The 25,835-nt window shown below is 39.2% G+C and overlaps 1 protein-coding gene across 4 annotated transcripts in view; it reads left to right on the top strand.

Annotated features, from left to right (window-relative positions):
• The window catches only part of si:dkey-40c11.2 (drebrin-like protein A), a 45,866-nt gene that overhangs the window by 8,080 nt on the left and 11,951 nt on the right, over positions 1-25,835 (top strand). For all 4 annotated transcript variants that reach the window (XM_021315811.2, XM_021315810.2, XM_021315809.2 and 1 more), the window contains exons 3-5: positions 17,280-17,335; positions 17,492-17,604; positions 19,992-20,066. In XM_021315811.2, coding sequence (XP_021171486.2) covers positions 17,280-17,335; positions 17,492-17,604; positions 19,992-20,066 — 244 coding nt within the window. The remainder of the gene's footprint in view (positions 1-17,279; positions 17,336-17,491; positions 17,605-19,991; positions 20,067-25,835) is intronic.

Genomic DNA, 25,835 nt, shown 5'->3' with positions numbered 1-25,835 from the left:
AAAGCATGTTTTGAACATTGAACAGTACTGAACCACAGCAGTTCTTGTATTCAGCATTATCATCAGTAGAGAGGGCATCAGAATAAGCTTTGGATTAATAAGCTTGTACTGCCTTTTATAAAGCTGTTTACAATGTTGGTGAGAAGGATGTTTTTGTATTAATTCAATGAGCTGCTCCAATTCTTACACGTGCAGAAAAAAAGAAGAAAAAAAGACTCCTGTCGAGTTTATGACTTTGGCCCAGGCTGAAGTGTTGGCAATGTCTGAATGGCATACACAGCTAAATTTGTGCTTTAGCTTGTTTTCTTCTTCATACCAGTAATGCGCACACTTGTGTGGTGCCGTTTTGAGTGATACATTAACTTAATTGATCACTTGATAAGTACCTGATAGATGTAAAACATTGCTGACATAATGTTTATGTTTGATGTACATGTCTTTTTTCAATGTAATTCTAGTTAACTGGAGAAATCTAACACTCCAAAACACCAGATTGTAATTACATTGCATTTAGTTCCATACAATAAGGTACAAGTTGAGTGCAAGTTTAAAACAACAGTTTTTTTTTTTTTGTCAGGTGTCTGTGTGAAATTACCCCGATGGTCCATACCCAACATGTTTGTCACCATAATCACACCTCTAATTTTTTTTTTCTCTATCTAAGAGAGAATCTTCTTATGTGACCATCTGGTTTACTATAAGTGATTAAAACTAATTTGTAACTAATGTCATAACCTTCTCATTGTTACTGTAACATGTGTACAAAAAAGCTCTAGACACCTAAGTACATTAAAACTCATTTTCTAATGGTGCAGATGTTAGTGTGACTTCTTGTGTTGTTGCTAAGGATGCTCTTAAAAGTATTTATAATAGGCTAACCATTCTTCTTTTAGCCAACGCGTTGGTTCTGTTTTCATAAACTCTGAGCTGTAAATGACGTCACTTCCATGTTGACCACCATCTATTCAGAGGTCAGCAAATGGGAACTTAGAAATTCCTGACTTCTCTGTGTTAATCTACCCATCGTTTAGTGCACTTCCACGCGTGACGGCCTCCTGACTCCTGCTCTGATACAAAACCGGCATGTGATTCTGTCCTACCAAAATATTAAAGGTGTTAAACCAGCTTCTTTATGGGACCATACCTGGAAGTTTAGCTAATGCGAATCAGAGTTAAACAAACAATGAGGTGTTTTGTTTTTCAATACGTGTACAGCTTGTCATTCCTCACGGCTGAGTTTGACCCAAAGAGCCAGTGATCACAGATGTACAAGGATATCGTTCACTGCATCAGAAGCCAAAGCCTTGACAACAAAGAGTTTTAATGAATGTTGTGCAAGTAACCAAGTGCATGCTGAAACATTCTGTCATACTGTCAGTCAGTGCCAAGCACAACACAGCTATCATTCAGCGTTATTTAGCTTGTAATTGCACAATTACGAAACCATCACACACACACAGATACAGATACACACCCAGACAGACAAAGCACAAATCTAAAAGAGAAACACAATTTGTCTCGTTCTCATTGCTGTCCCGACAACACAGGTCATAATCCACTCTGCGTTTTTGGCTGCTTAAGCAATTGTTCCTGTGACTCCATGGTAATAGCACAGCTCCCTGGCTGCAGTTGTGAATTTCTAAGGGTTAACTGGCAATTCGAAGCAAAGTTACACTGAATGCATTCTCTAGGCTGAGAACTTTAGCTGCCTTTCTCCTTCCGTGTTTATACGCCTGGTTGGTGGGATTGAGGGGCTCCTGTTGTCCTGACGACCCCAGTGAGAAAGCTAAGTTGCCTGCCAGGAGAACGTGAATTAATTGACGGAGATGAGTGGAAAAGGAAGTGAAATTGGGCTTTAAGTGAATAGAGGAGGGGATTTCTTTGAGAAGGACAGAGGAATAACAAGACCAGCAGTGCCGAAAAAGAAAAATAATTCTACTAAAATGAAGAAGCTCATAAAACAGAAAAGTCGAAAATAGATTATTTTTACAGAACTCATGAGTGGAATAGCTGAAAAGATGAGGAATGAGGAAAAGATCAGTACAATGGGAAACGGTTGTAGAAAAGGAAAAAAAAAAGATACAAGTGCAAATTAGATACAAGTTTACACATGAAGGAAACGATTGGAGATAAGATGTCTTTTTTGCCTTTGCTTGGTCCATAATAAGGAGAGGGGGATGTTTGTGTTTAGCCAAGTCAGCATGAACAGGAAATGCCACAATGATCCCAGCAGACCATGATTTTAAGGGTTTTATCATCATTTTCCTCTCTTCTTTTCCTCCCATTGCCTTTGCTTTAATATGTACAAAAGCAAATTCAGACTCCATCGTCTCTCTCGTAACTTTTGGAACAAGCCTCCATGTCCACGCAGAGCCATAACAATTTACTAATATGTGTTATTTTCATAAAATCATTTGCCCCCGTTTACCACATATTCCTCCCACCCCTTTGATTCCTCCAATACACAGCAAGTGTTTCCCATTGAGATGCTATTGTGAGATGTGCTCCTCCTGGTAATGCCATTTATACCTGTCTACATCCCCTGGTGCTTTTCATAATTTTTCTCAGTGGGAACTCTGTTTTTAGTATCTTTTTTTCCATCCATCTATCGCTTGTTTTTAATATACCATTTTAAGCTCAGGCCCTCATGGCTGTAAACTTATACCAACGTCCTAAGCAGCAATTTCACATTGTTTTAAATGTAGAATGCTTACATCTTCTTTGACCAACGTGCGTGCACTGAAACATGGACTTTAGAGATGCACAAAGAAATTGGACATTGACCAAAACCGACCAAATTTTATGGTTGATCTGCTCTGACTGGTGAATATTTTTCTCTCTCATTAGTAGAACCCTATTCCCAAATGTTATGGTTAGTAGGTTTTAGTATTGGTGAGGCGTTTTAAGACAAAGTCAGAGGAATCACAGAAATACTAAAAGCTTTTTAGGTGGACATTATATTTTGTAGAACATGTTGACTCAGGCCCCATCCCCACGGAGATAAGATTAGAATCAAGAGAATCAAGAATATTTTTATTTGTCACAGCATTATACCGTGGCAAAATTTCCTATTGGCCACTCCGGTTCACAGTACTCATAATGAGGCAAGAACTGACAGACAAAAGGGCACTGAACAAGGGTTACTTTTTTTGTGTTCAGGGTGTTAGCATTAGGTGTATCTGCAACGGTATTTATTTTTAATTTTTTAATTAAGGCTGTTCCTCCACATGGATGTTCAAAACAGTGGTTTCATTTTTCCATGTGTTCATGCGAGCCGCATCTTTTCTTAATGCCGTTGTAACTTGGCCTTTCTCTGTAACACTCATGCGCCTTACTCTCACAAATAACAACAAAGATGGCGCCGTCCATTGTTGTGGTTTCGTTTTGGCTGTTAGTAGTGTCCTAGGACTTTTCTTTCTAACGAGCCCGCTCTACACATCTTGTCTCTTATGTGTGATCCCTGGGCGTGGTGCTGTATTTACTTTACATCCTAGTTCTCTGTGCTGCGCATTGGCCGGTGTTTTCTGCATGTTTCTTTGGCAGGGTCACAGTACCACTGATGGGCCCGGCAAACCCACTACAGCCTTTTCAGGGTTGTGCTTCGTCTTCTCACTTTTAATTGTTTATGGAAATGTACCGTGTTTGTCTACGTGTAGACAAGGCCTCACACTGTGACATCGAAAGAGAGAGAGAGCCAGATTTAAATCAGATAATAGGAAGGCTGAAGGTGTATCCACAAAGTTGTTGTGTGTGTGTGTTTTTTTTCTTCCATTGGAGTTTTCTAACTCTGTCATGAAACATGTTGGGTGTTGAAATGTTGACAGTCTGTTGAAAACCTCAGAATTAAGGTGTGTAAATCCAATTGGTTACTCCATGCAGGGTCAGTTGTTTTAACAATGCTGACCACATTTTACTACATTAGTCACTAATGTTGGCTGCTAACGATAATTTAAAATATCAACTCTTCAATTATGTGTTTGTGTTTTAAATGTGTTATACCCTGTTTTAATTTGCTGCTCTATAATTATTACCTGACTCCGCCAGATAGATTTGCTCCGCATATCCATCTGGAAACCTTCCGTTGAAGTAATTTTGGGAAGGGGCGAAAATACTGGTTAGCTGATTGGCCTATGTTGGTGATAGACGGGCCAAATGAACCAATCAGATTCGTTGTCACTCTGTTACGAGCGACGACGAAAACACAACCACAAGCCAAGCTACTCTTGCTGCTGCAGGTAAAGGCTCGTTAGCTCAGCAAAGAAATACTCTGTAATTCCGATAAAACTTGCTCGATAGCCACGCTAACGCTAGTTTCATCGGCTGAAGCCGCCATGTTGTTTAGACTGAACTGTCGCGCTCCTCGTTGCGTCACACCTCAACCCGCCTCAAAGCCAACTCTGATTGGACGTTCGTTTGGTGAACGGCTCCAAATTTTCTTTAACGGAGAGTAGCCAGACTGATCTGCGAGTGAAACCTTGAAAGCTCGCGAGATCAGGATGGTCTCACGAGGCTACTATAATTACCCACTCAATAGGGAAAAAAACTATTTCTAATGCTATTGCAACCTCTTCTTTCCTCTTAACGGAAAGAAGAGGTTGCCTCTACCAAATACATTTGGTAGAGGCAGGTAAAAGCTTTGCAAAAAGTGGAGACCAGAAATTCTGACCTGTGCATCTCTATCTTTCTGTTGAAGCCACTCTGGTTGCTAACATTTTGGTCACTTTACATACAAAGTAAGATAGAAATAGAGAAGGATACTGTTTCTATCAGTTTACTTTAAACTCGTTAGTCTAACTTGCTAAAGTCTAGAATTTTCAGCATTTCATGTTTTACATGCGTTTTCAGGTTATGCCTGAGATATCCACGAAATTCAGGCTTTCTCTAAAATAACACACCCTTATCTTTGGCGAGGGTTATGATTATATTAGATAGACAAGAATGGTAAGACTCTGCGTGTAATGGACGAGTGAGCTGCCCAGTTTGCACTGCGACCGTCAAGTTCTATCTGAGGATTATCTCAAGGCTGTAACACAAAACTGTTGTAACCCACTGTTGTCTATACTTTGGCTCCCCACCTGATAACGTAGTGCTTGCTTCTGTTTGCCTGTGTCATTAATCTTGTCATCAATGGTGTGTTTCTTCCGTGTTTCTTCTAATCTTGTTGTGAACAGTAGCCCACTTTTTTTCTCTCTTGCCCCCTTTTGTCTCCCCCTCACCATTTGTTTCCATCTGCCTTTGCAAAGGGAGGGCTGTTTTCTCTCACTGCTCCTTGGCAGTGATTTAATTACTTATTTGTTTACTTTGTCATATTCCAAACCTCTCTTGCTCCGTGTTCTGCTGAGAACAGAGATTTTCCTCCCTCCCCTCATCCTTCAGCATTCCAGCCAGTCCACTCTGCCCTTCAGCTCCTCACCCCCACTCTCTGATACTGTATGCAATCCATTGTTTACATTTGAACCAAGTTTTTCTTCAATTTACCGACTGTCACTTTTTGTTCTTTCATTTCCCCATCATGTCTGTCATGTCGCTGTCTATTTACTATTGCCTCGATGCCAAATAGTTTCAGCAGTCTGTAATAGTCTCCAGGGGAGTCTGATTTGTCCTCCACCCTGTCAACTTCTATACAGATCAGTCAGTGCTTCTCCCAGGGTGGATCTGAGCAAATGGTTCCTGGGATCAAAAAGCCAACCCACTTAAAGTATACTGGAACATGATTTGTCATCTGCAAGAGTTTTACTCTACCATCACTTGCTTTCTGTCAGCCTGAAAATGTTTCTAGACATTTTTTTTTTAGGTGTGCAGATGTGCCATGGTTCTTTTTCTTCTTTTTACCACTTTGTTTGGAAGTTGCTGTAGAGTTGCAAGTGTCCAAATAAGGTCAGTTGCTGTTCTCATTGTTGTTGGTCTAAGAAGCCCAACCTTTTTAGTTAATGGAAGAATGATGCTAATTCACATGGTACTAAAATACACATCAGAAGCAAGAAGCAGAAGAAGCACTCAGGGCTTCACTTAAATGTTACATTTTTATTTAGTCTTCTCTATTTTATAGATAGAAAAGGAGAAGTTTGTTGCCATGTTAGTAAGATTATTCCACATGGGTAGATGGGTCATAAAATAAAGATGAGTTATTTGTATATTAATTTCTGTGTGAAGCTAAACTCTACTGCACAGAAGATTTTACGCGCATTGCTTATCATGTATATTAATTGAAGTAATTTTGTTTTTTTATTAAAACAATGTCTGACAGTCACAAAGTTTAGATTTATATAAACTTTACTTAATTTTGAGTTGAAGGGATTCCCTATTATACCATTAAACCTTCCAAAACCACTTTTAAATAAGGATGCACCGATAAGAAATTTTTGGCTAATATCGATATCTGATATTAATATTGCTGTTATGTCCGATAACCGATATTTACCGATTTGTGTGCGCGTGTGTGTGTGTGTGTGTGTGTGTGTATATATATATATATATATATATATATATATATATATATATATATATATATATAATATCGCCCCAGTTTTATCGGACCAATACCAATTTGTTACAAAATGACTAACATTGGCCGATACTGATGCAAATGTCGATTTATTGTGCATCCCTACTTTTAAAGACATTTTAATTATATCCATAGTGATAGCCAGCAAGCCGTGCTTGCTTTTATTTACGCTTACCCTGTCCACTATAATCATGAATGTTTCATTAAAATCACCATTACATTTCAATGTAGTATCTGCAACGGGTGTTATTAATAAAAGTTAAAGTTTTATTCAGTGAAGCTCCAGTGTCATGGTTCCCAATTTTACTGTGCAGGACACCTGAATGAACTCTCCAAAACTCGTTTTGAGTTGAGGAGCTAACAAGTAGTTAATAGTTTTTTTTTGGGCACTCTCCTTCTGTGACCCACTCTCTTTTTTTTACGGAACGTGAAGCTGTGAAGCTTTTACATAAACACCATTATGACATCCAAGTTTCATCACTTAACATTAAACCAAAGAGAAAAACAAAACACTGTCAGTTTCAAGTGCAGGCTACAACAAAGCATTAGTTTTATGGTTTGAAGTGTTAATTTGTAATTTTGTGCATTTTCTAACAACAGAAAACAATAACAAAATGATAAAATCCTATCCAATATCTCTCTCTGCTGGACATTTAGTCTTTTTTAAGCATAATGGCTGCCCAAATAACCTGAGTATCTTGGGGCTATGTATTTTCAAGACTCCCTAATGTGTTAGGAATCCCTTAATCAATCCCATAAATCACTAAATTCACAGCTAAACAATATTATTTATCTATTAACTTTACCTATTTGGACCTTCACATATGCTTTTACTTTAAAGTCAACATTAATCTGAACAGATTTGTCAAACCAAATGAAAAACGTTCTCACTAACAAACACAGTGACAAGTATGCTTTATTTTAAATCATTTCATCACAGCTCTTGCTGTGCATTTCGGGGCATTGTCCTGCTGGGAGGTGAAGTCTGAAAACCTTTACACCTCTAGCAGATTTTTAAAGGATTAACCTGTATTTAGCTTCATCCATCTTCCCATCATAAACATCATAAGACAAACCACTTCCATAGAATCATGCTGTCAACACCATGTATCGCTGTTGGGATGTCAGGTTTGGAGGAATGTGCAGTGTTAAAGTCCATGTCATACATCTTCACATGTTTAAATGCAAGCTGCTGCGACCTTTCGAGCAGGTATCACACTGGAAGATAAACAGTTTTATTTACATCCTTTTAAGGGGTGATAATATGCCAGTTTATCCATTCTCTTTGCTCTGCTCTGCCAAGAAAAAAAGAACTCTAAAGTAAAAATATATATATATATTTCCGTGCATTCTATGCGTTCATGTCGCCCCAGAGAGATAAATAATCTGAATGAAGAATAAGAAAATAAAGCAGATCTTCTCACACATCATTTGAAAGTTCAGCAAAATGTTCTAATCTGACCAAAGCACCGTCTTCAATTTGTTAGTTGTGACCCGCACAAGCTTTCAAATGGACTTCTGAGGACTTTTTTTAAATAATGGTGTTCTTTTTGCTGCTCCTCCATTTTGGTCAGGCTCATTAAGACCTCGACTAATAATTGATTTGTCAACAAGTCCAAGCTATTTGTTTTATTACTTCCTACTTACTCAAAAGTCACAGCTCGTCCTGATAAAGCTCCACATGTCTCTGACTGTTGTAGGAATGTGTGAACCTTTGGGGCTGCTCTATAGAGACTGCATTAGTAACAAGCTCAGTGGCAGAGGAAAAATTACTTTTTCAGCAGTCAGCTCTTGCTAGACTTATTTTGCCCATGTTTGGACAGAGGAAATGAGGGAGCTGTGCTACAGGGACGTCTCGGGGCACCCCAGTGCAGCATAGACTCAGAGGTAGACTAAGAGACCAGCTAAAAATAGAAACAGGAGACAGGTCAACTTATAGCTGAGAGTAAACATTTGGGGAGCTAAAAGGGGTAAGGAGAAGAAAAAAAAAGCATTGATAAAGCATGGATTAGGCATTAAAAAGCCTGCATTGATGAAATTACTCATTTGAAACATTCAATAGTACTCTTTGGATAGTTGAAAGAACAAACGAAGATGAAGACCTTAACCAGGGCAGCGAGTTCTGATATTACGCTAAACCTCCTGCACTTTCTCAAATCTCTTCTTAAAGCACACTTTATCACATTCCAACAGCGTGCATAACCACAAATCTTCATCCCTATTGTTCGGAAGAATGATATGAATAGACGATCTCTGAGCTAAAGAGAGGGTTTTGTTAAGGAATTAGAATGCTTTATAAGATTGCATTCTAAGGAGAAAATGTGACTATTTAAGGTATAGTTTTATTTGTTGAAGGTCTAAGTGAGTTTGATAGGATTTAGAGAAGGAGAAAAAGGATACAATTTTGGTAAGGATCAGTCTGAGAAGAAAATCACAAATACCAGTACTTCTTACCACTAATCTTTTCTCAGAGCAGTAGGATACAAAAGGTATTCAACAATACAACAGTACTTCCTGTGTTTTACCACTGAAATTCCGACTGACTCAGAATTGCAGTAGATTTTCCTTTGTATGGGCTCATGCCTGTTTTCATAAACTGCTTGGGTACTGAGTCCTTTCCACACAGTGTATAACTATCAGTTTTCTAGGTGTGGGAAACAATGTAGAGATTTTATCTGGTCAGGATACATGCACAAGTTTATGCTTTAGATTATGCTGTAGGTTTTTTTTTTTTTTTGCACATCCATCACTTCCCTTAATGGTGGCCTCTTTCCCTACTTTTCAAATCTCTCCTCTTCCCTCTGAAGTCATAGCTGGCTGCAATAAGAAGTGGGCTGGAGTAGAGAGAGAAAGAAAGTCTGTTTTTCCCATCTGTTGCTCCCTCCATGTGTGTGGAGGGGGCTATCTGGTCCATTAGCTAGGGAGACTTTACAATTTCTGAAGCTGCTTATGGTACCGCGTGCAGTGATAAAACTAGCTGCTCAAACACCAAAGCTTACTTTGATTTATTGCACTCTGTAGTTCAACAGACACTATAATGGCAGATAAGTCTACAGCTATGGGGCAGTGTAAGGGTGCAGAAATAAAAACAGTAATGGACAAAAATTAAATCCCCTTGTTTTAACACTTCAAAATGGCTGATTCTCCATTTCTGTTGAAACTTATACAAATCTGTTAAATGCTTTGGATTAAAACTACTAGACACAATGCATCAACCCCACAATGTTCTTGGTGCAGGTAACAGTCATACTAATCTATTAATATTGTGAACATATGTGCATGCTAGAGCAAACACCTACCCTTTGGCTCTTAATGCAAACTAAAAAAAAGAGTAGCAGTTAACCTATGCCATGCAAACTGAAAAGCCTGGATGAGTTGATACAATTATTAGCTGTCACTTCCGATGTAAATACAACTGCAAACATATTTTTCCATTGGCCTTTCCATTGTCTTCTGCTTACACAAGTTTTTTAAGTCATGAAAGTGTAATGTCCAGCAGGAAGGCCCAGACGTTGCTTATCTTAACCAAAATCTTCACCTTAAATTGGGCACCTCAAGGTATTTCCAATCTGAGAAGGATAAATACTCATACCGGCCACTTTATTGGGTTGACGTTGCTAGTACCGAGTTGAACCACCATATACCTTTGAAAGTACCTTAATTCTTATTTGCCATAGTTTCAATATGCCATTGAAAAAAATCTTCAGAGATATTGGTCCAACAACACATTGTCACATTCAAGAAACTGGTTTTGAGCTTTGTTATGTGGTGCATTGTTCTGTAGTAAGAAGCCATCTGAACATGGGTGCACTGTGCTTATAAAGGGATAGAAAGGATCAGCAACAACAATCAGGTAGGAAGTGGCATTTAAATGATGCTTAACTGATGATAAGGGGCTCAAAGTATCACTATAGTTTCAAAACCACAACATTGTTATTGATACATTTCTTACGGATTAAAGCTCTCTTAATATAAACTAAAGGAAGTTTCCTCCAACTGTATGGATCAATTGCTCAGTGCTTTTCCCTAATTTACTTATTATGGCAGTCTACAGTAGGCCTGTATAACACATTTCTCTTGTTTACATAGCAGTAAAGGCCAATACATAATCTGCAAGAATTCATTTCCTTTCACCGGAGGCTGGAAGAATAAAGTTTTTTTTCTTACCAGGACATTTCATACTTAAGAACTCAAATAAAAAACTCCTAGTATAAGTCTTGATAGGTTTCACCCACTGAAGCGCACGACTTTCATGTTTCTCTGACACCACACAAAAAAAAATATCTGCCCATAATATGCATTAAGAACATTCTGCAAGAACATAATGATGTTTTTGTTTCTTTCACACCTGGAAGAGAAAACCCATTTCTCTGTTCTTTCTAAATATCTACAGGCCTTCAGTCCTCGGGTTGGAGACTAATGAAGTGGAAACTAAAGTAGTGGAGTCCATCATTGATATTAAAGCAATGCTTTTCTGAAGGTACAATTGGCATGTTAAGAGGCTAAAGCATCATGTGTGCAGCAAAGTGAATGCTGGTGAACCAAACCCATAGTCTGGCTAATTCACCAGCCAATACCCCCCTGTCAGACTCCCAGTGTTACCCTATAATAATACTCTGAGCACTACAGACATTTTTCAGAATCCTCTATATTCAGCAAGTGATTTTTATCCCACGCATTTGTTTTTGTAAACAATCTATTGACCTTTACCCATGGGGATAGATGATGGATGGATTGATCTATTAACCTAGCTTTACTAATTCCTGATTGAAGTAGATTTTAATTGCTATAAAAGACTTGCTGTAAAAAGACTTGAGACTGGGGCGGAAGTTTGCCTTCCTGTAGGAAAGCCCCCTGAACCATGCAGCCAATTGAGTGATTCAGATCAAAGCAAACATTTGTGTTATAATGAGCACGTTTAACAGGATCATTATAACCATTATTTTAAGTATTGAAAACAATACACACAGTAGCTTGATAGCTGTTCATTGAAAGACTGTTATTGTAGCTAAAATCATTGAACTTCTAACACTGTCGACCTTTAAAGCTCCCAGTGCAAAGATTATTGCCTTTGTAAAGTCTAGCTGGTAGAACAAAGAGTGCCCCCTCATGCAGTGTGTTCTCAACCTCATGCCTGCTGCCTGTGGGTGGAGAATTTGCTCATGCAGTCAGGACTCAGAGGAACAGTGACCTTTGCTTGTGCATGCTGACCTTTAGGAATAGTGTAGAACCAAGGATCCATAAATTAGGGCCAGTGCCTTAGTATGGGATGAATGGAACAATTGTTCAGTTTAAGAAAAAAAATCTAATGGACGTATTTATTCTCCATTTGATTGTTATCTTTTCCAACAGCTTTCTAATTTGACCCAACTGCATGTTGTAGGAAAAATTTGTTTCACTAAATTTATCCTTTAATGCAGGGGTCGGGAACCTTTTTGACTCAGAGAGCCATGAAAGCAAAAAATTTGGAAATTTATTTCAGTAAGAGCCAATAGGGTAGTTGACGCGTGACGTCACATGTGACGTCACGCGTCACGACGTCCGCGCTACTTCCGGGTCCCGCTTGTAGGCAAACACAGGACTGTTCTCGCATTCTATCATTACAAAACGGGTGAATTAGAGCGTGCTTTTAGTTAGTTTATTTTCGAAATGTAAACAGTGCCTACGACTTGTTGTGCTCCCGGTTGCACACAGAGGCATTCCAATTCGTTGGATGTACGTTTCTTTCGTTTACCGAAGGACGAACAAAGACAAAATAAATGGATATTTTCAATGAAGAAGGACCCAGGCACACGATCCCAGTCGACTGGGGGAGCCATCACACCCCGACAGAATGTGCAGTCTACACTTCATCTCCGGTAAATTCAACTTAATTTTGCACTGGTCATTGTTCTACTGAAAAAGCGGCGGAGGGGAGTTGGCGATCGCTAGACGGGGCCGGAAGAAGCAGAGCCGCAGACTGCAGCAGCCTGCTGCAGTCTGCGGCTCTGCTTTTCCCGGCGGCTGCATTACGCCCTGGTTTACGCGCGCTAGTACTTCTGTGTTTCCGCTGCAACGTTGCCGAAACCTTCACCCATTTTAATAAGACAAAAACACCTAAATAATCCTTTGTGAAATTTTTTTTTTAACCTACCGTGCGGGTCTTCCTCTCTGCTGATGAGCGGTCTGTGTCCGTGAACATCCATCCATTTTCCGACCCGCTTAATCCCTCATGGGGTTGCGGGGGTTTCTGGTGCCTATGTCGCGATATCAACCATCAACTTACTCTTAAAACGATCTTGTGATACGTTATCTAAAGAAGAAAAATACGTCGAGAACTTGTCGTTTCCTTTGCGCCCGCCTTCTGCGTTCCAGTCCGGCGCGCATGCGCGAAAAACCCGGATGAAAACAATAGCGGTGATATTTTGTTTTATCTGCGAGCCAGATGAAATTATCAAAAGAGCCATAACTGGCTCGCGAGCCATACGTTCCCGACCCCTGCTTTAATGGAAGAATTAAGCAACGTTCTTTTTTTATGGAAAATCCAAGTTAGTAAAATGAAGAAAAATATCTGCTGCTGTATTTTCAAAAATATTCAGGAGCCGTTTCAGAAAAACGTTTTTTCAGGACTATTAAAGTCATATTAAACATTAGAATTTTACCACTAAAGTACATTTATATAATGATAAATACATAATTTGTTTTGTCACATTTTGATGTGAATGTTTCTTTTTCACTTTATCATTTTGGATGTGTTTTACATCAGATTATTGTGTTATTCATATTTCACTTAATTATTTAAATTCTCAGTTTTTCCTTATCCCGGCCAGCCAGATTGATAATGTATATCATTCTAGTTCTGCAGATTATCAATCTGGGACTGCTCTCATTGAATGCGTTTGGGCAAAGGTTGGTTTTAGCCAATCACAGTTTCAAATTAAAATGTAAGCAGCAGATGTCATGAGAAACCACAAAAAGGTAGGCTAGTCAACACACTTCTTGCTGTTCTACTATCAAAACCGTGGTTTCTGATGAAACAGAGGTGACAGCAGCAACTACTTGTGTGTTTATGTTGCTTCAGCCGTGGGCTCAGCCGCTCTTGCTTTTGTTGTACCGGTATGTTCCGCCTTAAACCACAATACTGCAGCGTGATTGGCCCGAACCGTGTTCGGGTGCTGTTGTATCGTCGCCTCTCTCCCGTCATTCGGGTGGACGCACATTTTTCCTAATTGTTTATGACAATTTAGTGAGTTTGTCTTCATGTAAACAAGGCCTTAGTGCACTTTGCCCCTCAGCTGTGGCTCATTCAGTTAATTACACTCACTTTTACATCTCTTCACTAATTAATCTTATTTCTTTTTAACCTTACTGGATTCCCTCTCAATTCCTATCATGCTTACGTGCACTTAGTCCTTCTCTCCATTCATCTTTTACCTTCCTTGTTTATGTTAGTGTAGGATTCTGTTATTAAATTCTAATTATCCTCATGATTCTGCCTTCCTTCTGCCTGCATGTAGGTCCTTCACTAACACACAATTTGTGAAAAATAGAAATTATACTTGTATTTTACTCTTGATATTACACGTTGACACTGTTATATAATGTTTAACTTAAACTAAAAGTAAATGAAGATTTCAGCCACTGGAGACTGTGTGCGGTTTACTTTAAACTCCTCTGTTGTGGCATAAGTAAATCAAGACGATTTAGCAAAACTTACATGTTATTGGAAAACTTTAGAGAAGGTTTACACTGCTTTCATTTTAACCTGATGTTTAAAACATTTCCCTTTGCTTGGTAACATGATAGAGACCCAGCAAACACTTGTCTTAACAGAGCAATTAATATTAAATGAAGAATGTTGGCCTGCCCCCTCATGCAGTTGACCAGGATGCAGCCTGATGAATAGGGTGCACAATATGGTCACTGTGTCCTCAGCACACTCACTTACCCACTGACTTTTGGTGCGCTTTATTCAATGGGAAGAGAGAACAAAGGTGGTTTGTTTTATCAGGGAAAAACATAACGGAGTGATTTAGAGGCGCTTACGGAGTCAACGGGCCTGCTGACAGCTTGTATGCTAAACCTCCGTTTGCTGCTTGACATCAAAAACTGATCAAAAATTGAAAAGTTGTCTTTTTCTGCCGCGTACACAAATCCACACACCAACCAGGTACCTTTTACGTTTGACCTGCTGCAATAGCTCCTTATGGGCCCCCACTACCTAGCTCCAGATGTTATTGACACAGTCCTGTCAAGAAAGATTTACATCTATGAGCAAACATGGACACTGTCATGCAGACATGTGTCCAAAATTACACAAATATGTAATTTCATCGCACTTTATCCAGTTTAGTCTCACATTCAAAATTGCATTTTGCTTTTGATGTTCAAAGCAAAGCACACCAAGGAGCAGCAAGTTGATTTAAATGCTGAACAGGTGATTTCTATTTAATCAAAGCTCATGTTAGTTCTTCAGATCTTTTTCTTTTCTTTCTATCTTCTTTATCTCTAAAATCTGCCTTGGAGCTTGTACAACAAAACAAATTAATTATAGAGCTCTTAACTAAGCAATAGAGTTGTGTCTCAATGGTCTCATGAAAACACATCCTAAGTTGGGTTGCCACAGTGACAGTAGACTGACTTAAGGGTGTGGTAGGACAGGTTTTCACCTGCAAAATGCCTAAAACCTCAGAGCTTTAAGCAGCGTTGGTTTCATTTGTTTCACACTGTTGAAGCTTGGGGATAGCACTCTGAATGCTGGTTATTGTTCTGCAAAGTACCTTTCTGTCAACCCAGGTAGTATAAAATGAGTCATGGAGTCATGAGTCAAGAAAATTACAGGAAGAAATTAAAAAATGTCATCCGATCCGTCATTGTTTAACCAAAAAAACAAATTAATATTTGCACTACAAGAAAGTTTCTGTTTCATGTTGTTTGCACCTCTAGTAAAACGTATGCTTAGTGTTGTGTGTATCATTATGGTGCCTTGAACATTTGTACATTTTTGTCAAATTACAACCTGACAAACTTTAAAGTTTGATTTCAATGTTCTATGATAGACCAACAAAACTTAGTACAAAATTATGATATGAATGGAAAATGAGACATGATGTTAAATGCTAAATTTTGTACAAATGAAAATCTGAAAAGTGTTGTAAGCATTTTGAATGAGCCACCCTGAGTCAGTGCTTTGTAGAACCTTGTATTACTGCAATTACATCTGCAAGTCTTATGCTTCTATCAGCTTTGAACATCCAGAGACTGAAACCTATGCCAATTCTCCTTTGGAAAGAATCCAACCGCAGTTTAAGTCTAAAGTCTAGATTTAGATCTAGATGTTGTGCCATTCTAACAAATTAATATGCATTGATATAATGCATATTATATCAATGCATATTATATCCCTTGCACAGAAGCCTTGCTTGTATGTCTAGGGTTGCTGTCCTCCTGGAAGATCGAGCCAGTCAAAATTTGTTTTCATTTGCTTCATCTGTCTTTCCATTAACTCTGATTAGCTTTCCTGCTATATTCAGGCTAAACACCCAATCCCCACAGTTACATGTGGAAGTGGCAGCATCATGCCCTGCATATGATTTTCTGATCAGAGTTGATGGAAAGGTTGGTGCCATGTAAGCCAAATAGTTTAACCTAAGTCTGAACTGAACAGAGCACCTACATCCAGATGTTTGAGGCATAGCATACATTGGTTGTGGCAAAATTTTAATGAGAGTTCTTAAGTATTTCTTTAAAAAATAGCAAAAATAGGCAATTTAGAGTAACAGTCATGTGTTTTGGCCGTGGGAGGAAGCTGGAGTACCTGAAGGGAACCCATGTATGCACAGGGAGAATGTGCAAACTCTATGCAGAAAGACTCCAGTTCAAACCCAAGACTTTCTTGCTGCAAGAAAACAGTACTACCAACTGCACCTCTGTGCAGCTTTGGATTTGTATAGTGCACAACTAATAATTATTTTTTCAACAGATTCTCCTACTTGAGCAGGGTTACAATGGACTTCAAAGCTGCTTCTCTGATTAATGCTGGTCTTGCTTGGTCTGCCAGCTTTGGTGGCAGACCAAAGCTGGCAGACCAGTTTTGGTCTGCCAGTGGCTGGCTTACGGTGTAGGTTGATGAATGAGTCCAGGGAGGGTGTGATTCGGTGTGGAAAGAGCTGTGGTTGGTATTCTGAGTGGTAGCTTGTATAATGCTTCTCAGTAGATGCTTGGTGGTGAAAGATATAGGAGAGTGGATTGGCAGGCAGTGGCTCAGCAGAGTGATGAGTTCTTGTCGGCACAGGAGTGTGGACGAACAGAAGTTCCAGAAAGGCTCCTGAACACACAGCTAGGCAGGCTACCGTGGTTTCTCTCGGGAACACAGCTGTAGCTGGGTGAAGATCCAGCACCATAGCCATCTGCAATGGAAAACCATGGAAGAGTAACAGGACAGGCTTGGTTGCAAAGCAAGTAACTCACCAAGGCTTTGACACCTTCCCCTTGGGTCCTGCTCCCTTTTATGTGCAATTACCGCTGATTAGGGACACCTGTGAGTGCAGCCTGCCAGTCGCACCCTGCAGAGAGAGGCACCAAAAACCTCGAAACAAATCTTTGTGCTAAGTGTACCTGACAAGGGGGGCACATACAAAATAACTCATCGACTCAACGTACAATGTTGAACATTAAAGTTGTGGATGTCTCTTCTCATAGGCACCAAGAAATGACGCAGGGTTTAGATTCTGAATAAATCTAAGTCATAGTTCTTTGTAGTAAACTGGCATGTATTCTTTTTTTATGTTTGCAGGGCACTATTTACATATGAAGGGGTTACCGACAAGCTCAAACTGGCAGACTCCGGAGGTAGAGTGAAATGTTAATATTTCAAGTGATTAAAAAAATTGTATTTAGTGCTGCAAAATAATAGAACTTACACCTTCTTTCTTACAGGCAGTATATTTTGAAAGCCAGGGTGAACTAAATTGTTTTGCCTTCTTTAAACCTCTGCTTCCATTTCAGCGGGCGGTGTGGTAGAGCTGGCAGAAAAGTTTCATATCTCAAAACCTCAATATGGACTGTGCAAAGTGGGAGGTATGGATGGAGAAGCTCTGCGGATTGCTATGATAATCTGGGTGAGTGGCATCAACTGTCTTAAAACACACGCTAGTACAAATGAAAGCAAGACATGTACATGATTTTCACACATAGAGCTGAATTTATTTTTCTTTCAGTTTGGACAGGGACATTTGGAACCATTTCAAAGCTCCTACATAATACAGATACTCTACACACAAAAGGAAAAACCTGTTTAATTGTAAAACATGATTTTCCACAGAACCCCATGGTAGTTTGTGAAAATTGCTTGCCACTGTTATGTTCAGGCTATGTTTAAGGTTAACGTTGACGGTGACTGTAAAGATTAGCTTTTCTGAAGCAGCAAATTAATTAGTTGCACCGTTTAGACATTTGGGATGTTAATATTCTTCATTGATTAGTTATTGTAGGAGCAGAGCTAACATCACATCGAGTTTGTAAAACATATCTGGGTTTTACAGAATTAAAACTAAAACATTTTGATGTAAAATGTTAATGTTATAGTATGTATAGCATCGTATGTCAGCAATTTGCAGAACTAATAAGGTTAGCATTGCTAACCGTGTCATTAATCTGTGTTTATTCCCTGGAGGATGTGCAGCGGTTTCCAAAGTCAGTTTCTCAGGGGCCAGCGTCCTGCATGTAATAGGTGTTGTCTGGGTTCAACACAACTGAACCTAATGAGTGCTTAATTAGTAGGCCTGTGCAGACCTTAATGACAGACTGAGAACGAAAAATCATTCATTTGAATCAGACCTTTTATTTTTTTTGGAGCAGGGGCAGATCTAAAACAGACAGGAGACTGGCCCTCGGGGACTGGAGTTGGACATGCAGGATGAGGATCTATAGCCTTGCATTTACTACCAATATTTCCAAATCCAGAATTGAAATACAGAAAGTTCAAAAGAATAAAAACCTAACATTTCTATTACATGGTCCAGTTTTTGTCTGTAGACATGCTCACGTTTACAGCAGTGTTGTAGTCAAGTCACTATGCCTCGAGTCCGAGTCCAGGTTCGAGTCACCAGTGTTCAAGTCCGAGTCAAGTCCAAGTCATTAAAAAAAAAATCCGAGTCGAGTCCGAGTCGAGTCACTATTGACGTGTGATGTATGACATGAAGCAGTAACATTCCATTGCACTAATAACTCTTTCGCTGTAGTTACCCTTGGTTTTACTCGGTAAAACTACCGCTTTTTCCAAGTCTAAGACGTCTCCTAACCATGGTTTTTAAACATTGTTGTTATGGAACGTGCAACAGCGACTCGAGGTACGCTGATAGGCCGCATATGAAGGATGTTAAAGCCGCAAGCGGCGTCGATCGGCCCTCGCAGCCAAACGCACTCCAGCCTATTGGCCACCGCCGCGGCTCCAGGCGGCCGGCGGGGTTCGCGCACCGCCGCGGTGCCGGCCGGCGGGCGGGGTCCGCCCGCCACCGCAGATGCTGTTACGCATTTTCCTCGCTCGTCCACCGGGCGATTCCCACAAACGCGTTCGGCAGCCCTCCCCCATGACTCACAACAAATCTGGTGTGGATCGGTCGATGCAGCGAGGAGATACAGCCGTTGGATAATGATAATGCATTTGGCCACCGGACCGGACTAAATTGTTCGGCCGGCCTGGAAAATTTATACCGATTCCTGGACGGTGACTACAAACAGAAAAAAAAAACGGCCGATGACGCTATGAACGCCGAGCAGGAGAAAAACAACGACTTACCTTCCTATCAACTTGACCAGTTTTCCAGTCTTTCCGAGCCCTCGACACTCAAGCTGAACGTTGGTATGTTGTTCCACAGTTCTACCAGTAAAATGGGCGCCTGGAATCCTCTTGTGAAAGTTTAACAGCTGTAAAGTCGGTCATATAGTTGTATCTGTTGCATGTGTAACGGCTGGTTGCTACGTGCGCTCTCACACTGTTTGCCCTTCCTTAGCGGCAAGGGGCGTTGCTCATGAGATGGTGACGTCACGTGCGCGGTACGACATTTAGATATTAAAATCATACACCAAATAATATTCTAATGACATATTAAAATTATAGCCTAATGATATAAAAAAAGTCGAGTCTTTTTCTCAATTTCCGAGTCAGAATGATCTGAATGTAGGAGTCCGAGTCCAAGTTCGAGTCATCAGTGCTCAAGTCCAAGTCAAGTCACGAGTCTCTAAATTTAGCTAATGACTCGGACTCGAGTTCGAGTCTCGGACTCGAGTACTACAACACTGGTTTACAGTAAAACTTTAATCTTTCAAACACCATATAAATAAAATGTAACAGACGCTAATCTGTCATCTGGGCAAAGGTATGATGTGTTTTGGTTTTATTATGAACCCGACTGTGCCTCAGTCGGTCTTCTCTTGCCTTTTTTTTTTTGTCTCCTAGAGGCTTATGATATGAATCTAATTGCATACATCCTGTGTTTGTCTGCAGGTTGGGCAAAATGTGGATGACTACAGGAGAAACGAATGTGCCAACCACATTCCGGCCATCAAACACTTCTTTAAGGTATTCTGTCTCAAGTTAAGATGATTAATAATTCATCACCAACATAACAAACTGTTTGCACCTTATTTCTACAGAAAAGTCAAATTCTGCTTTACCCTTGGACTCTGCGCTTCACTCTAAAAATGCTATATTTATACCCAGTAGTTTACTTAGTATTGTTTTGAGAGCTTCCTGTTCTCAGTCCCCTTCCTGCTCTGTTGGTGTCCTGGTGCTGTCTCTGTTCTACCGCAACCGGAAGGAGTCTGTTAAGTCTGAAGCTAAAAGTTCGGGGGGAGCCCTGAAGTCACAGAACAAATTCATGAACTCACTTGTTTCTTAAGGGATAAACTTTGCCCTTTGTCTTCTTATTGTTTCAGTCCAAGCAAGAGGTTTTTTTTTAACTGTTGCCTGGATATTTCTGGTTTCCATATAAAGACATATCCCTATCAACAGCAGAGGCATCTGTGGAATGTTTTTTTATGTGACAAGGAAAAGGATTTTGAGATCCATAAAAAATCTCCCGAAACCCCATTGTGAAAATGTGTGCACAATTTGGGCCCCTGTACATGTTAATTTTGAGATTTTTTTTAAAACAAATTCTAGAACAGTTATTGCACTTTAAACCTAGGAAGGACCTAAAAAAAGTCAGCCCTGTTTCTGTGAGAAAAATATGACCTCTGACCTCAGCAAATACTCACATTTGTACTTGGGTCACAACAACACTAGAAACCTGTGCTCACTGCTTTAAGTCCTTTAGCGATTGTTCTCAGTGAACACCGTAAAACTAGAGTTTAGTACATAAATGAGCATTTTCTGGTTTCCCTGTTAAAATTAGTAAGATTATGTCTTTCTGAATCCGACTTTCAGAAAACATACTTTGCAGAAGAGTTCATAGCCATGCATATGGGTTCCATTTGCAAAAATTATCCTGACTTCCACACTGCGGTGGTGACGGATAGCTGAAGAATCCTGTTTTTTTTCCCCTCTGATCTAACATGGCATTTTCTCATTCTGTGGACCACTGAAAAATTATTCTCACTTTTCTCAAATAAAAAGCACTAATGACAAATTATTTAAACATAAAGGAAACATGCCCAACTACAGAAGACACTCCATTAAAATTGTTTCTGATAACTAGTGCTGATGCACAATGAGAACTTTTATTATTTTGTCTGTTTTAGTCCATAGGAACTCAACTTTGCTGTCATCACACCAATTTATGAAAGTTATATTTGCACTAATATGTGCATTTGGAGTTTTGAGGATATTTAAAGGATACTATAAATTATATATTTTTTGTATCTCTATGGCACACACCTACAAAAAATGTGATTTAAAGATATATAATCAAATTAACCCAGTTTGTACCAGTGCAATCCCTTCATAAAGACGGATTGAGATTCTGTTACATGCAGTTCAGTTTGATTATCATGATAATACAAAACAATCAATTAAACTGACTGTATCAAGCCAATCAGTAAAATGTTACTTTCTAAAGAAGCCCAGCCAGTTGTGTTCATTTAACTTTGCTGCAATCCTTCATTCTGAGCAAGCAATGTAGGGAAGGTGTAAAGGAATAAGTCCCTTTAAGAGGGAGAAATTCCCCGTGGAAGCTGGCTGAGTATGAGTGGCCATCTGCTGCGACCGACTTGGGTTAAGACAACAGAGCAGACAGATTGGCCTAAACAAAGTTTTTATTGGGGTTATTACTTTACTCATATTCTAGTTCTGTTAAACTCAATAACTGGACATTAAACTGACAAAGAAATGTTTAATTTAATATGAATAAGATAAAAAAATAAAGTTTTAGCAATCGTGTTTTAGTATTCAGTTCTACTTTTACTGTTAGATTGGTAATGTAGCAGAACAAAACTGTTTTATGATTCATAAAAAATTATTTCTTCACTTTAAATATATATATTCCTGTTTAGAAAATGTACTTGAATGAAATCTCAACAAGCTTTATTGCCATGCAAAAACATGGCAGCATCTCTTTTCACATTGACTTTTACACATTGCTTTTGCTGTAGTTACTTCTTTGATTTGTCTGACTGTTGATCTAAAATGAAGCCCATATGCATCAAACATGCATAACCTCACGGCCACTGTGAGGTTATGGGAATAACTCTGACAACTTCTAACAGCTGAAGTTATGAAGAGATTTAAAGCTTCACCTGTTAGTGAGCAGGGTATGTTGGATAGCAAGTGAACATTTTGTCCTCAAAGACTTAGAAACAGGAAATGGAGGCATGAGATAAGGATTTGAAAACGTTGGATAAGCATCAAATTGTGATGTCCAGACAATGAGGTCAGAGAATAAAAAAAAAAAAATGCAGTTCTTCTACACAGTTTCTAGTCTACAGTGACAAGCATTAAATGAGCAATAAGTGATTTTGGGCACAGAGCTTGAGTGCTGTCTGTAGACCAAAACAAGATGTGTATCAAGCCATGTCTCTCTGTCTCCACTCCAACACTTGGCACCCATTTCTCTTTCTCACCCATCGCCTCATGTGAGCCTATGTGCAAAGGATAAAAATGCAGCAAAACAGCATCTCCCTTCAGAGAAACATGTGAAGAAGTACCTCATAACTTTATAATGCTGTGAGCAAGATAACGTTTTGATCTGATGGGCATGCTCTCTGCCATTTTGTACCTGGCGGTGGCATTTTAGGAGGCAGCTGTCCTCATGCACATATGTTTACACACATGTGCAGCCGGCCTGGCTGTGTAAACAGACTGGAGAACAACTCAAATATATACTTTGTGATGCTTAACCATAGTCCATCTAAAAATATACCTTTAGTTCTGCACAAAACTATTAACACGTACTCCTTACCAGAGCACTGTTGCAGACCATTTACAACCTTTCGGCAAGATGGTGCTCCCTGAACAAACAGAGCCCCGCCTCTCGACTTACAATACTTTCTGCAAATTCTGCTTGGAGCCAGATACCACAGCATCCCTGCAGAGATCTAAAGTCCACGTCACGATGAATCAGGGCTCTTTTGGCCTCAAGACCAACACAATATTTTGTTGTTAGTCATGATGTTACGTGGGAACACTATTCAATGAAATGCAACAACTTGAAACAAGAGGAGGCCAGTATTGATGAGTGGTTTGGTATACTAACAGCACAGTGTCCTGGAAGAATGACTCTTAGTTTGGATTTCCAGCTCTGGAACATTACAGAAAATTGACATATACATAATACACACTAGAAAGGGTCATGCTGGCTCTTAAAAGTATCAGTACCACTGATTGTAAACATGGTAAATGCCATTTACATACATTAACATGCTTGAAAATTCATGGGCCACATATATGGCTTGGGAAAGTATAAGGATGTAATTCAGTAGTTTTAGGATTAAACCAACATGATATACATGCTGCATACAGCATCTGCAAAAACATAAACGGAGATCATCCCTTTAAAAAAAAACATCTGCTTCAAGGCTAAATTCCCTCCTGGCCTTGCGTTGACATGCAAACTAAACCTAGAAGATAAGTTTCATAACATTGATTAATGATATAATTGAAGGCTCAGCCAATATTTTCTTAGAATCTTTTCAGTCACTGCCTGAGAGTTCTTCATATTTTCTTTGTGATTACTTTAATACTTTCCTCCATTTTCCTCCCTCCTCTTTTTCTCTTGACTTAGGTTTTTTTGGCTATCTGTGCTGCATGTCTCGGCTGGCAGTGAATGGGTTTTGTCGAGGCGAGTCTGCAGCTGCTGATTTGGTTCTGTTACAAATTGAAGTCTGCAGTTGCAATGCCTTATGAAAACTAAATCTGAATAGAGAGCAGGGATTCACATTGTTATGGGTTTCGCCTAAGAAAACTTGGATCAGTGAGGCTTGGAACTCGAGTCTGCATGGGATATATGGAGATTAGACTGTAAGAAAACGGGAATGGAGAGTTTGATTAAAAACTGACTGTCTTATGTGCTGTAGATGATATGAAGAGAGATGTTCAGGTCAAAGCAGTGAACCCTGAGGCCATGCAGCTTATTCATCTGTTATGTGGTGCACAATTGAGACCAGGCATTTCAGTTTCAGCTCTTTTTGATTCCATATGTGGCTCATTTTTGGATTCTGACTTCTAAATCTAAAAAAAAAAAAAAAAGGTTGGTTGATTTAATTTATCATAGTATAGGTGCTTTTCGTTTCTTGCTTTAGTCATATAAAAACTTATAACCAGTGAGCATATTACCATGCAAAAGTATTGAGACCAAATTGTAATGCATTGTTTTGGGATTATCACACAATGTAGCACATACCTGTGAGGTGGAAGGGTACATAGTTCTCAATTGTTTTGTACAAAAAATAATCAAAAGTGCGGTGTTTGTCTCTTAAACAAATCCTTACCATCCCTTAAATAAACCCTTTACTTATTAAATAGATTCCACTTGTGTTAAATAATCAGAGTTTAAATACAGTGTTTCTGTAAAGTCCTTCGAGTTTTTTTTTTTTTCTTTAGTCAACAAATGATATTGTCCACCTAAACTGACCTGTCATTTAAACTGACAGGTCGGGCAAAGAGAATGTTAATCACAGAAGCAGTGTAGGGTCCTATTGTAACTCTGGAGGAGCTGCTGAGATTTATGGTTAAATTATTTCTTGCCTACAATCTTTTGCCAGGAAAACTGTCAATTGTAGATAACACTCCAGACTTTAATTAAAGTAGCAAGAAAAAAGCTACATGTCCCACTGGCAGTTTTCCACAACAAAATGTGAGGGACACAACACAGATGTGGAGGAAACTGCTCTGGTCAAACGAAACAAAAAAGCAGCCTTTTTGACCTACATGGAAAATGTGTGGAAGATACCTAACATTTGGCATTACTGGACACACCCTCTCCACTGTGAAACATAGCAGTAGTGGCATTATGCTGTGGGCATGCTGTTTCTCAATGGGAACAGGGAAACTGGTCAGGGTTGATGGGAAGATAGGATCTTGGAAGAAAAGATGAAGCTGTAACCGCAGGGTCAGGTGGTTCTGCAGAGTACTGGGAATGAATGCATATACACACTTTTATGATCATATTTGAAAAAAAATTTGAAAGATTTCCATCGTTTTTGTTTAAAATTGATGGTTATGCACCACTTTCTTTTTGTCTATATTACATAAAATCACAATCAGGTACACTGAAGAGTTTGGTTGTAACATCACAAAATGTGAACATAGTTCAACGGATGTGGACGCTATTTCAAGACACTGGCTAATCCTGTTGAGATGCAATAAAATAGTTTTTAGGAATTCTATCAGTGAGATTTATAACTCATCCATCTGCCATCTTAGACAAAGTTCTGCTGGGAAAAATTGAGTTTTCCCACATATACTTCTTCAACTGAGCTGAGTAGGGCAGTTTGGCTCTAGAGCAGAAAGACAGTTTGTGTGGAATAGAGTCCAATTATAGCTAAAATCTTGTCACAGCACCTTGGACTCATTTTCTTCCCAGGCAGGTTCCAGTCGTATAAGATTAGGACTTTTCATTGTCACAGGTCATCAATGCCAAATACCCTTATATGATTATTCCTCATCCATCATGCAGCTTCACCATATTTCAAGATCTTATGGTGAAACTATCCATTGACATGCATATTCTTTTCTCTAGCCCAGTTCACTGTTTAAATATTCAACTTTAGATAAAACCTATCAAGATCTGCACTTGGATTTTAATCTGAAAATGTTTAAAGATTGTGAGGAATTTAAATTTTCATTCATGAAGCAGTGGACATCATATGGTTTATTCACTTCAGCTTGCATTAATGGATTTTAAAAGCACAGAGA

The sequence above is a fragment of the Fundulus heteroclitus genome, chromosome 12, assembly GCF_011125445.2.
Source record: "Fundulus heteroclitus isolate FHET01 chromosome 12, MU-UCD_Fhet_4.1, whole genome shotgun sequence".
Classification (NCBI taxonomy): domain Eukaryota; kingdom Metazoa; phylum Chordata; class Actinopteri; order Cyprinodontiformes; family Fundulidae; genus Fundulus; species Fundulus heteroclitus.
This window is presented reverse-complemented; position numbering and strand designations above follow the sequence as displayed.